This window comes from Crotalus tigris, unplaced genomic scaffold (genome assembly GCF_016545835.1).
Source record: "Crotalus tigris isolate CLP2741 ecotype Arizona unplaced genomic scaffold, ASM1654583v1 scf7180000018053.2689490, whole genome shotgun sequence".
NCBI classification, from domain to species: Eukaryota; Metazoa; Chordata; class Lepidosauria; order Squamata; family Viperidae; genus Crotalus; species Crotalus tigris.
The window spans coordinates 603982-618346 of record NW_024096796.1 but is presented as its reverse complement, the minus strand read 5'-3'; the positions used below and the strand labels follow the sequence as shown (position 1 = coordinate 618346).

Here is a 14365-nt window from a genome sequence, read left to right as displayed (position 1 = left end):
AGGATGCTTTCAGTCATCCAATCAAGAGTCCAGAGAAGGAGGCAGAGTCTAATTAGCTTGGAGAAGGAAGAGACTGATCCTTGTGCTGCTCTAAGCAGACTTCCAGTGTCAGAACCAGTGCTTGTAAGTGATATGGAACAGGTGACTGTGTTGCATACAAGCCTTTATAGTGCTGAAAGAAAGTTATGTTTCTTTCCTGGCTTCCTATAAGAGAGCAGACACAAGAAAAGAGATTTCCATATTTAGCAGTCAACTTGGGCTTACCTGGATCACTAGTTTATTTTCTTTATTTGGTAGAATCCTGTAAGTATACACGCAGTTTTGATACCTGGAATGCATGAAGAGAAAACATTAAAATAGTTCAGAAAAAAAATCATCTTGGGAAACCATCCAATATTCTGAACAGTCCCCAGAATTGTTTATAAGGTATGCATCCACTCTAGTTTTCCCTATGAAAAGGTTTCTGTCAGTTCTCAGATACTATACTTTTAATTCTATCTTGCTAATAGCAATCTACTGCTAAAGGCTTTTGTCCTTTAAAAACCCCTCTTTTGTTAAAAAAAAAAGTCTTGTCAACCTTTTTTTCCATGATGTAAGAATAGCTAGAGTATTTCAGTACAGTATTGTAGGATTTTGATCTGAAAAGATTTCAGTCTTGATATCTATTTCCATTTTTCCTCACATATTTGTAAAAATAAATCTGAAGATTCATGTTAATATTTTGTCCCCAAGAACATTGTTTTTAAAGAACAGAAATTCCCAAAGCTTTAATGAATTTCAAGCTTGATTTTTTTAAAAAAAATTAAAATAAAATTTTTTTAGTATCAGAAAGTACACACAAAGTAATAAACAAAGCATCTCTTGTTGTCTGCATGCTGCTTTTTCATTTTTGACCATGAAATAATTTCCAATCTTTTTAAGAACAGTTGTCAAATTAAAGTCAAGGGGTACTTGGAAAATCATTACAATGAAAGGGCTGCACCTGAATATCAGCTGACAAAGCTATTTTTCACTCAGCTATAAAGGAAGAGAAAGTAGCTGCTGGTTGTTTTACATAAGCATCCTGAATCACAGAATCAGTCATCTGTATATCAATGTGCATAATTATTGCACATGCACTCAAATCCTTCCCTTCCAAATGGAATGGAAGAGGGCTCTTGACACAAATGGCTTGGCTTCCTCTGGCTGGATTGGATTCACACTTTTCTCCAATTAGGAACTCTCTCCAGTTGGTGTGCTGATGCTTCAGTTGCTGAAACAAATTGTGCACTGAATAAATGCTAAAGGTGCACTGAAGAAATGGCAAAAATGACATATATTGGGTTTCAAATTGCCAGATGTGCAATCTGCATTTTTAGTTTAAGTTGCTGAAGATTCATTGACTGCATTTCCACCAGTGGTTACCATGATTATTAAATGCAAATGTATGCCTTCAAAGGTAATAATACTATGGAATTTCTCACAAAAAGCTGCTTTCGCTTGTTTCTTTGAGACCTATTATGCCAATGATTTCCACTTATCACTATCTACAAAAAAAAAACCCTCATGAATTGATTTAGGTTTGTTTTTCTGATCGATATGTCATAGAATATATCCTTAACAATATCGTCCAGAACACTTTTAAAATTTTCCTAATATGTGAATGATACTACTTTTCCATTGCATTTATTTTATACTCTATTCCTCTTTATTTTTACATATAAATCTGAGTTAGCTGTTCTTTATCTTAAATAATGCTTTTCATTTGTGAGTGGAATAACCTTGCTACAGTAGAAAAAGATTTGTGTTTGCACTGTATCCTGACAGCAATATTCATAGTGTGGCTAAGACCCTTATAGGACCTTGTGCCTTATATCAGTATAGTTAAGATGTTTAATAGAAACGATGTTTAAGTAGAAAAATTAGGAAGCCTCCTATTTCAGAAGAATGGAATTAGCAGAGAGCAGCATTGCCTTGTACAAATTTCATTAAATTTTAATATAATTCCAGCACATTCATAACTTTAAAAAAAATGCTGGTACAAATTTACTGATTGGCCTGGCTTCACGAAAAATATTTCAAGTCACAATTTTAGGAAAAGTTGCAATTTCAAAGTAAATTTCTCAGAGGGGAAAAATAAAAATTGGGAAATGACAGAGAGATAGAAATAAGAAATAATGTAGTCTCTTTCATAAAACTCTGAACGAGGGAAGGTAGTCACACAAGGCAGTCTAGAAGGCTCTTCTGAAACAACAAAAGGAGAGAAAACTTTGTTTTTCATCAGAGTTGTTACTGAAATTCAAATTTAATTTTAAAAAAGATGTTCAATAATATCACTCTAAGAAATATCCTTTTGTTCCAGGCCCAACTATACTTTTATAGCCACTTAAAAAAAAATCTGCAGAATCTTTGGAGGCAACTTCTGCTAACTTCAGATCAACAGTTTGTTTCTGTATCAGAAAGAGTGGAGGGATAGGAGAGCCACTTTATTGAAATGAGGCAAGACTGAAATAAATACTACATGTGCAGATTCCTCCTCCAAAGTGTAGACTTTGGCCACAAGAGAGTTATGCAGCTCTGAATCTGATACTAGTGTACTGTAATTTGCAGCAAGATTAGGATTAAACAAATTCTAAAACTGGGAGGGCAGGACCATAGAGTTTCCAGTACTGGGGGATTAGACATTTCCCCCTTCTTTTTCCAACTGGGAAATTGACAGAAACAGTCTTTTCCACAATGCAATTAGGGGCATGGAAAATGGTTTCTGCTTCATGCCAGTGGAAGTTTTAATCCTATTGCTAATTGTGACCTGTACCATCTTCATTAGGAGGAAAAAAAGGTGGAGCTCTGTCCAGAAAGTGAAATTTTTCTGCCAAGCACTTAGAATTGGTGAGAGAAGTTGGTTTACTTGCAAGCCTTCTTTTTAGAGGCAGGATTTTATAGTGTGGTGTTTTTATTGAAGAGGAAAGGTCCAACTTTCCATAAAAAAGTTAAAATACAATTATTTATTTATTAGTTATAATTTATTTGTCATAATAATTATAATTATTATATGAAGAGCCAGAGAATTTATAATAAAAAACAGACTTGCTTCCATCTTCTGTAAGACTGCCATACAGTCTTAAGATTTTGTGTAGCACTAACCAGAAGACCTAATTCTCACCAAATTTAGGCTTGTTGGGTAGACATAAACTGATAGTTTTGCAGGCAGCACTGCAGCAACCGGAATAGGCTGAAGCCTGCAGCTTCTCTGCTGTTCAGTGGAGAAAGTTATGGATCTGTCCAGTGACAGAAAGACAGAAAGAGGCAGGGATTAGCTACTGCTGTCCAGAAGAACAAATCTACTCAGGAGTATGTATGTATGTATGTATGTATCGGACCCTAACACATCACCCAAACTCAGGGCTCTGAGGAGAACCAAACCAAAAACCCAGGCATTGTAACAAGATTAAAGGATTAAGTTCAGAGTTTGGGTTTTGGTTCTTCTCAGAGCCCTGAGTTTGAGTGATGTGTTAGGTTCTGAAGTGGTTGAGCAGGAATGCCTAGAAATAGGGAAAAAGACTCATCTCCCAAATGCCAACTGCACAGTTTGCAAAACAGAAGTTTGTACCATTGGTTTGAGATGGACTTTTTGTTTAATCAAATAGTATTCCACATGAGAGTTGTATCATATCATAATCATGTCTCATTCACAAAATTGCTTCTCACTGCCTAAAAAGCCTCTTAAGCAAGAAGAGGAAAGATGCTTGCACAATGCCTTTTAATTGTAAGGCTATCATATATGTTTCATAATCACATACACAAACTTTGCTTTTCAGCTTTTTGGCTCATATCTTCACAGGCTATGACCTGAAGGGCAGACAAGGAATAATGGATGGAAATTGATCAAGGAGAGATTCAACCTAGAAATAAGGAGAAATTTTCTGAAAGTGAGAACAATCAACCAATGGAACAGCTTGCCTTCAGAAGTTGTGGGTGCTTCATCACTGAAAGCTTTCAAGAAGAGATTGGATAGCCACTTGTCAGAAATGATATAGGGAATCCTGTCTGAGCAGGGGGTTGGACTAAATGACCTACAAGGTCCCTTCCAACTCTGTTAGTCTATATTCTATATTTTTTAGCCACTAGCACTAATGATAAAAATTACTACAATAAAAACAATGGAGTAGAAATTTCAGAAAATGTAGCATATGCAGCTCAAATAAAGTACAAAATTATCCCCAAATACAATCATACTTTGAATGATTTCATTAGTTTAAGTAAACATTTATAGCCTTGGATTTTAATATTTGACCAGATAATGTGCTTCTTTAATAAAAGGCATAGGAATCTGCTCTGTATATTTTTAAGTAACGGAGCTCTTTCTTCATGATAAAATTTCACAACAGTACACTATTATATATTCCACCAAACAAAGGAAAGAATACTAAATAAAATATTAAAATACAAAAGATTTCCTTGTTATAAATCAAGATAAATTGATGGAAACGTTTAATCATTTTATAAGAGGATACCTTTTAAATATTTGCCATTAAATAAAGAAGATAATGAGCAAATATTTTTTATATATGATAATGGGATGTATAGCTTTTGTCATTTTTCATCTGTGAAGCTCTCTGAGAACAGAGTATTAAGAATGCTGATGGGATCCATAAATACCTTGAAAAAGTGGAACTGAAATGTAGATAAAATGTTCCTTTCAGCCTCTAGTAAAGCTGAGGAGGCATTTCCTGCTGTGTTTAAAACTGAATTTAGGACATTATTTAGACTTTATATGGTTTCAATTAAAAAAAAGACCATCAAAAATTTAGATGATACAAATATATATAATCTATAACTTTTAGTTTAGTTTTTTTTAAAGTCTAATACCTTTTTCCCATGGTAAATTGATTTTATGGGGGATACCCAACTTTAAAAATTGGATCAAAGATGGTGATATGGAAAAATTGGACGGAAATGGGGAAACTTACTTTGGACTAACTATTACATTGTGTTAAAAATTCATTATCTATCAGGTGGTCCAAAGTACACATCAGATATTGAAATATTTACAGCTACAATATTTGCTAACATTATTTGGACTAGCAGCATTTTCAGTTTCTGAGACATCTGAGATAATAGAACAATTTGTTAATTCCTTTAAACTTAAAAATCATTATTAGATATTTGTTATCAGTAACTCAATTTGATATGCAAGTGCTAAGAAAAGAGTGGAATAAAGAATTAGGTTTCCTATATTGTCTAGACCGGGGCTTTTCAACCTTTTCACAGATTGTACCGCTTTTAGGACATGACAATTTTTGAGTATCACCAGTGCTTAGCAAGGTGTCAAAAATTTGATAACTAGAAAAAGGGGGGATTTTGGGTTTTACTGATTAAATTCATTTGTTGTTATAGAAATGGCTAGTTTATAATATTATGGAAAAGTAAAAAGTTGAGGTTCAATGTTTATGCTTCCTTCTACTGCAACACTGCAACAGAGGAAGTCTATTCTTTTTCCCTTCTCCCCCTCACTTCCCCCCCCCTTTTCCTCCCAATGTGTCCTACTATTTGCTTTTGTATTTTTGTATTTTATTCTATAATCTAATAAAATATTACAAACTGTAGAAAAAAAAGAAAAAAGTACCAGTTTTAATTTCTTCAGTGGCTTTTCCTTTGCTGAATTACTTTCCCTTTGCACTGACAAATGTATGATGAATGTATCCATGTTTATTAATATGCACCACTACCAGTTAGCTCAGGGGTCTTCATACTAGGCACTTTTAAGACTTATGGACTTCAACTCCCAGAATTCCTCAGCCATTATGGCTGATTGAGGAATTCTGGGAGTTGAAGTCCACAGGTCCTAAAGTTGCTAAGTTTGTAGACACCTGAGCTAGTTGGTCAGCCCTTCTTCCTCTCTCCCTTCTGAGTGTAGTAAGAATGCAGCCCCCAATTCCTTCTCTGTACCCTTAAAAACACGGGAATAAAGTGCAAAGCCAGAAAGGCTCACAAAATAAAGAAACACATAAACTCCTGGGTTTTTTTTTCTTTAAGCTGCCTCAGGCGTGTCACGTGTCACAATGTTGCAATCCAAGACTGAAAGGTTTCAGCAATTGCAAAAAGCTTTAGCCTTAATTTAAGCCTGTTTACCTTCAAATAAAACTTTCTAAAAACCATAGACAGACTCAAGATAAGGGGGTAAAACTCCCTCAGGCTTGGGTCGCTTCGGCTCATTCCCCTCCCCCGCTACACTTCTCTAGGACAGTTGCTCATGTATCACCTGTCATGAGGCAAAATACCATAGATGGTACATGTACCACTGGTTGAAAAGCCCTGGTCTAGACAATGGGAAAGTGTCTTCTGTAACAGGTATGTCAAATTGGCAGACCATGGGCCGGATGCATCACACACAGGCCATGCCCACCCTGGCTCTGCAAAGGCAAAAAATGTTGCAATACATCATGAAATGTCACGTGATGCAATCGAGTTTGACAGCAGCATTCTATAGCAAGATAGTGAATGGATCTCAGACTTACATAACAAAATATTAGAATTTATTGGATTCAATTACATTAGTATAGAAAAGAAATGTGAAAACCAGCATTTTATTGGAGATGTAATAAGGATAATACTTCTTTAAAATGCAGTTTTTTTTACAATGCCCCATGCTTACTTAATTTGGGGAGTAAGTAGTGCATTATATAAACATGATTGTGTGATAAAAGCTAAAATGTTCAGAGTATAATATTATCTTGAACTACATATCTAGTACATGGAATTTGACAGCTGATCAACTAAACAGATTCTTTGTTGCATTTTTCACTTTTTAAAAATACTTTCTATGGATTTTTTCTTTGATAATGAATATATATTTATTATTATCATTATGTTTTGTTCTTTTCTTTTTTATTTTAAAATCAATTTTGTTATCATTTTAAAAGCAATGAAAATAAACATTTTTTAAAAAGAGCTGGAAGAACTAAAATTTCAAGATCACAGTAATATAATATCAAATAAAGATTTCCCCAGGTTTTAAATATTAAATTATTTAATACCTATTTTATTGTTAATTTAAATGAGGTTTAAACCTTTTTTATTTAATGAGACAATCAAGAATATTCACCAGAGTAGAAAAGCAGTGTATCAATCAAATAAGAATGACACCAGGTAATTTACTAAAGTGTATATTTAGTACTAGAAATTGGATTTATATTCATTTAGGGCATTTTAAAAATAACTTGATTGGGGAAAATTGTTTCAATGGATAACTATAATCCTGCTGTAAAAGGTATGGATCTGCTTAAGATATTATTGAAAATTTCCCACTCTCCATTCAAGGACAGTTTCAGTGTTTCATTTTTTTTGCATGAAAGAAACTTATGGCAAGAAGTGAAACACCTTGAGCAGATCAACACTTGCCCAAACCAAGGAACTAAATATTGAATTATCTTATATTTTTAAATTAGATTCCCTCGCTCAGAATGCTACCAATTCAGCTCAATACCAGCTCAGAAATTCCTTGTTCTAAAAATGACTTAAAGCTATTGTGTATTCTTCTAACAGTCTAGAACTATTACCTGGAGGTAATTTTACGGAGATTAGAAATGGATTTCAGAATATTATTTAATGAAGCATTAACTACAGGTGTGGTCAAAAAAATCAAAATAGTAGCCATGACTATGCAATTGAAGCTATGGATATTTTTTTATACATTGACCATACTCTGTAGACACCCTAATTTGTTTACTTAAGTATTACCTCTACTCTTTGTCCACTCAGGAATTCAACCTGGTATGCCAAGTATCAATTAATCTGCTGATAACATCTTTAAATTATAAACTTTATTTATCAAATTAAAATGTCAGAACAAATCACATTGTGGCCAAGCACTAGGAACACCATAATCTAGGCACCAGACAACCGTTTTTAGAGGAGTTAGTTAACAGCATCAAGTAGAGATATAATATATGTCAAAACACAGAGAAAAGAACTTAGCAAACAATACTAGTATTTCTTTAGTAATCAGACTATATTCTCCAGCAGTCCTACAATAAATACTAAGATTAATTGTCCTTTTGATTTCTTATACCCTCTTTACAAACTTTTTCTTATTCATCAGGCAAAATCAAAGATTATTTGATCATAATAAGCTATAATGTATATATATATGTATGAGTGGATGTTTTAGTTTTGATAAAACATAATGTTTAAACATTTTGTTTCATTTACTATAACATTTGAACCAACCATCATAATAGGACCATCACCAACTCCAGTGAAAATATGAATTTGCCTCACTCATAATTCGGAGATTTTATTTGGAATTAATCAGCTGCTCATTGAAAAAATAAGTATTTTTAAGGGCTACAGTACTAAGGATCCACAACATAATTCAATGATCTATTATTGAATTTCTGCTATAGAGTGCAGTGGAAAAGGAAACATTCCTGGCAAAAATGCAAATTTTCTGCATAATTTGTTTTCAATAACTTGTATGAGAGGGTCTCTGTGTATGAACAATTTAGAACTAGAACTGTTTTTTGATTATTCCTAGTTCTTCACATGCAGAACAAAAGTTGCACAATTTACAAGAAGAAGGCACTTGTGCCCCTTAGATTTTGCTGAACTTCTGTATCCAGGAAATTTTGAAGGATATAATTTGCCTATCCTTCCACTGCTGAATTACAACATTTACATTAACTGACTTTCTATATAATTAAGCAGTCTGGATTGAAAAGAACAATTTTCTTCAGATGTTTTCCATATATTCCCAGGTATACACTCCGCCAGCATACCCCCCCCAAAAAGCAATATCTCATTAATCTAAGTAAGGTAAATCAGGTCAACATCCTTTATCAAGTCTTTGCATACACAGTATCTATAATTACATCAATCATACCTCAGTTCCTAAGAAAATTTGGTTCCTGGGTGCTAAATCTAGTGATTAGTCTGACCTCAGTTTGCTAAAATGAAAATAACAAGAAGATGAGATCTTATGGCTAGCTCCATAAATGTTCTAAAAATTACCTTTTGTCCAATGCCTATGTTTATTTATTATGAAATTTATTTTACCACAATTCTGGTAAATATGTTACCATTTTTTCAGATAATTTATTCTATAATTGGCCAAGTACTTTTAATGCTTCTTCTACACTTCTTCAAATGTCATCACCCATCATACAGGGACAAGACCCTTCTTCCAATTCTCTGTGAATTAAATCAGTAAAAGAGCAGGTGAACTGAGGCAAAAGCAACAGCCGTACTCACAGCAAACAGAGGGCGTAAGCTGAAGAGACAGACTCACTGGCCCGGACGAGAAAACTTCCATCCTTGCCCACTTTAGAAAGTAAGTCCTCGGCTTTTGAACGAGTGATGCTTCCGTGATACCAGCACTGATCCATGCCTTGGATTTAAAAAAGAAAAAACCCAAAATATAAAATAAAACTTGAAGAAACATTAACTACTCAGATAGCAGTTAAGAAAAGATCTCAAAGTTGTCTGTTCACAGAGCTCAGCAGCTGCTTGCTACTCACTCAGCTTCCTGTTTAATGGTGGAGAGAGACACAGAGAGAGAGAAAGGAAACAGAGCAGAGAACTTCCTCATACAAATTAAGCTAAATGAAATGGGCCAACCACACACACCTCCCCATTCACTCTCTCAATGCAACTATACAGTACTGCCTTCACCAAGTAGTTGGGATTCCATCTTAGTTCTTTCTTTCAACTTTGCAGAAATTTGAAAGGATTAGCTTATTCTTAGAACATTGCCCCTAAATTAAATTGTCATTATAAAACATGACAGTCTAATTTCTTCGTTTACTCTGCTTCTGTTTTCCTTGCTCCTCATCTATTATATCTGACTTACTGTGTGAGTTTTCATACAGCGAGCGGAGAGAAAAATGAATAAGTCTCCAGGGATATCAATAGGAGCTAATTGTGGCTAGTGATTCTTGATTGTGCTGGAAGAGTTTAACCTGCTGATAAAGAACAGACCATCTCTGAATATCTACTTAGGACATTCTGGCTTCTGTGCTAACTTTAGATTATTCCAAATAATGGATCAATACTTGGATAATCTGGAAAAAAAAAACGCTGACCCTGCATTTGTGGGACATGTCAGCAAGAGAAAATAAGTGTCCTAGTATTTGTGACAGAATGAATGTAATCTCTGATATGAGTCATTTAGACTGAAACACTTTCTCTGGTGTTCGTATCCATGAATCTCTTCCTTTAATAATTGTGCTGTTTCCTACTCCCTTTGCCTCTATAACTGCAGCAAACATGCATGTCCTTTAAAGCTAGAATTTTGATTAGTAACTGATTTTTGTACAGATTTTTCCTTATGCTGCTGAACTTGCCATAAGGCTTGTTTTGTACTTCTCATTTACGTATTGTTAGCTGCCTTGAGAGTTCAAATGGAGTAGAAAGATAGGATAAAATGATATTAAAAAGGCATGTGATTTTTTTATACTGGGTTTTTGGTAGTATTCATATCTCCACATCTCCAAATGTATGGTCTAAAATTTCCTGTAAAACCTTTTCTCTCTAATCTAGAGGAAGCCATGGTGTTGTCCTCAGCATTTCACAAGGCAGGTTGGGCTCTATATCTGCCATTGCCTCTGATTTTGCTGACATGTGAAGAATAGCAGGTGGACCAAAGCTCTTGCTCCAGTGTTTCTCCTCCAGTTAATCTTTCCAGTTGGTTGTTCATTGCAGTATCCCTTTGTTTTACAAAGGACCTCAAAGGGATTTAGCAGATTATTTAGGTGCCAAGATAACTACTATAGATTATTTTTGGAACATTGTCTGATGATGAAAGTTAGAAAGATATTTCCCTCCTGTTGCCATAGGGTTGGAAATGTGCCCTCCAGCAAAATTATTATTCTTTCCAATCCAGTGGAATGTTGGAAAGAAACTATAAAGGGGTGTTGGGACTCAGACTGTCTGCAGAATAATTTTCTGAAAACTGAACAGAATAGAACTAAATTCGGTATGGATGGAGAAATTGGCAGACAAAAGGTTGAATTAATACTTGGCTGGGTCAAGTCAGGATCTACCCAAGGCAAAGGGTGCTTGGGGGCTGAAACATTCCTCCAATGCCTCCCCTGGGAGAGGCTCCAATGTTGTGACTGCTCCATTCTAAGCCTCCCCTCATTTTTCCTTCCTGGTCATATGACTGAGAGCAGAGCAGCCCCATGCTATCCAATGAATACATACAAACAGAAACAGATGGAACATAAGAAAAAGAAGGAAGAAAGGCAGAGATGTATAACACACGCCATTCTTGATAAAAAAAAAATTAAGATTCCCAGAAGCCACAACTGGTGGTTTCCCCATCTTCTTCCAAATTATGCAAAATTTGGTATATTTAACGGATCCCTTTTATCAGTACAATTTGGTTAAGATGGCTCAAAGTAAAGATGGAAACGGCAACCAACCACTTACTGTATGTTTCCTAGCTTAAGTAAAGAATGCATTTCTCACAGTGAGTTAAATACTATGAAAAATCCAAATGAAGGCTTTTTAATTTTTTGGAGCGATCAGGTGCATCATAGATTTTGGAATAGGTTCAAGCAGAGATTGAGTTGGTAACATGAACTGTGGCTGATGTTTATCTAAAGGCTAAGATCAAAGGCTGAACCTTATTAATTCTCTTGCATTTGTTCTGAGACCTTCAGTGCTACAATCTAAGAACAAGATTTGGGTGATATTCTTTACAAATGAGTTCCAGAATGTACAGTGGGGGGAAAAGCTTGTGCTATATTTGGTAAAAAAGCTGACAGGTCAATAATATTTGCATAACTGTAAAATCTGTGGTTTCCTGTCTGCAGCGGATAGCAACTGTACTAAAGACACTGTCCCAAGTGTTTCAAGCAGGGGTTACAAGGCATGGAGTAAAACTAATTTTAAAAACATTGAATGACTGGATTTTGCATCACCACTATATGTTCAAGGAACTGTACGTTCTATAACATTTGTTCAGGCACAACAATAAGGAACCTTATTATTATTCTGTATTTTGAGAATAAGAAAAGATATGTCACCTGAAGAAGTCTTGAGATTGCTGTTGCTATAGATTCAGTACTATAAAGCTGCATAAGGTAGCAACATAGGCCAGTGAGACAAAGTTCCATAAGGCTTCCATGGAGTGAGAATATATAAAGAGCTAAATAGTAGAGCTCTGAAACAAACAGGTATATTGTTTAAGATTTACAATCTTCTACCGTAGGGTAGTCATGTCCATAATCACATAAAGGAATTTTGCAAACTAATGTCAAAGATATAAATGGCTTATTTGTTCAGCCTTTTGAGTTGGAATTTTGTTGAGCTTTATGCTGTCCTAAAAGCAGCATTGCTGCTGGCTAAGCTGGCAAATATGATTTCAGCATATGATATTGTGACACTTTCATGAGGCTTTACATAGCCACTTATACTAAATGATTCTATTCCATCTCATTTTCATATTAATGTTCTTATTCTCGAATAACATCTTGCGTTATAGATGGCTTGTGGCAGGTGTTTATATTATCATGCAATCAGTAAAATACATGTAATATTTCAAACACTTCCTATAATTAAACAACTCTCCATTGGCCCATTGTAGAATGGATATGAGGTTATATTAACTAGCATATGTTCAGTGGGGTACTAGCAAACAAGGTAGACTTCAACTTATTTCCTTAACACAGGGGTCTTCAAACTTTGCCCTTTTATGACTTCAGTTCTGGGAGTTGAAGTCCACAAGTCATAAAAAGGCCAAGTTTGAAGATCCCTGCCTTAACATGTATGGACTTTTTCTGCTGTAATGCTGAGAAGTTGCATTTCAAGAGAAATAGATGTAATTATGTAAATTAGGACAGATTTCTTAAGAAACCATGTGTTGCCAAACCTACCAATTTTCTAAGAACTGATGCCCTTACTTTAGAAGATAATGCAAAACTATACTCAAATAAAAACAAACAAACAAACATCTAACATCAGATACTTTCTTCCTGAGACTTCTAATAATAATTTAATTGTAGCTATTTTTTGCAGTGGTTCCTAAGTTGAGTCCTACAAAAAGAGGCAAATCTGATGGCCCAAACTGCTGGCAGTTTCTTGGTTGAAGTAAGCAAGTGAAAATGTTAATCTGAAAAGAAAATATTACTATTAGTACAATCATTATATGAAGGACAAGTGGGATATATATATAAAAAAATCTAGTAACAATGTTTACACATCAAAGTCACTCTGTCATTCAGTGTGATACATGAACACAAGCATTCTGGTTTGTAAACCATGACTTATTGTAGTATAGTTCGTAACGCTATAGTTTTTTGATTCTTAACAAACCATTGTTAAAAGAAACCTGCTTTGCATGGTGTATAAATGCTCTCTATAGCTAGACATAGTAATTCAATTTTATTCCCATTTATTCCTACTGTGTGAGATGGGTGGCCATATAAATTTCTTAAATAAATAAAATATTAATTGCCCTTATTCAACTCAAAGCTATTAAGCTATTAAGCTTCTTTTTGTAAATGACACCATCTGGGCTATATAAGAAGCCACTTATATATCTGAATGAAGACCACACAACTGCTCTTAAAATATTGTGCTATTTTTCTTATAATTTAACCATGATCCTATAGTATCTGAATTTTGTTTTTTATTCTGCATCTTCCCCCAATTTGCTTGCCTATATGCATTCTTGTTGATGCCATAGAAATTGAGGGTGGTCCTCTGACCTATCACTTTGCATGGACAACTTCACATGAAGAGTATAAACTTGTACATTGAAAATGCAGGAAGAGCACTATTTTAAGAGCTTCAGTTTCTGTTCGCAGTTCAAAGAGTTTCAAATAGATTGGTTTTAGAATAAAGTAACAGAATAACAGAGTTGGAAGGGACCTTGGAGGTCTTCTAGTCCAACCCCCTGCTCAGGCAGGAAACCCTATTCCATTTCAGACAAATGGTTGTCCAATCTCGTCTTAAAAACTTCCAGTGTTGGAGGCAAGTTGTTCCACTGATTAATTGTTCTAACTGTCAGAAAAAATCTTCTTAGCTCTAGGTTGCTTCCCTCCTTGATTAGTTTCCATCCATTGCTTCTTGTCCTAAATTTTTTTATTTAAAAATGATTTGATTCATTTCTCCCAACAATGCCTGTTCTCTTAGCATCTCATGAATTCCACCTTTTATGCACATTTTATAGATATACCTAATCATCTCAGTAATAATCATTCTCCCACTTTTATTGTTTTTGACTATGATTCAAGTTTAGAAAATACAAAGCAAACTACAGAAAACAATAATAACTAAAGTCAGATAGACCAATATTTTGATTTCCTGTAACAAATAAATTAGGAAAAAAAATGGAAAAATCCAGGATTTTAATATAATCATGATAATGTATTCTTCCCAAAGC

General features: G+C 34.6%; 1 protein-coding gene across 3 annotated transcripts in view; it reads right to left on the bottom strand.

Moving 5' to 3' along the window:
- Positions 1–9520, bottom strand: part of INPP5D (inositol polyphosphate-5-phosphatase D) — an 83339-nt gene extending 73819 nt beyond the window's left edge. For 2 of the 3 annotated variants that reach the window (XM_039347108.1, XM_039347109.1), the window contains exons 1-2: positions 9229–9497; positions 265–328 (exon numbers count right to left, since the gene is read on the bottom strand). In XM_039347108.1, coding sequence (XP_039203042.1) covers positions 265–328; positions 9229–9362 — 198 coding nt within the window. In that variant the 5' untranslated portion in view covers positions 9363–9497. Of the gene's footprint in view, positions 1–264; positions 329–9228 lie in introns of all 3 variants that reach the window. The other variant, XM_039347107.1, reaches the window with a different exon arrangement.
- Between the last annotated feature and the right edge of the window lie 4845 nt (positions 9521–14365).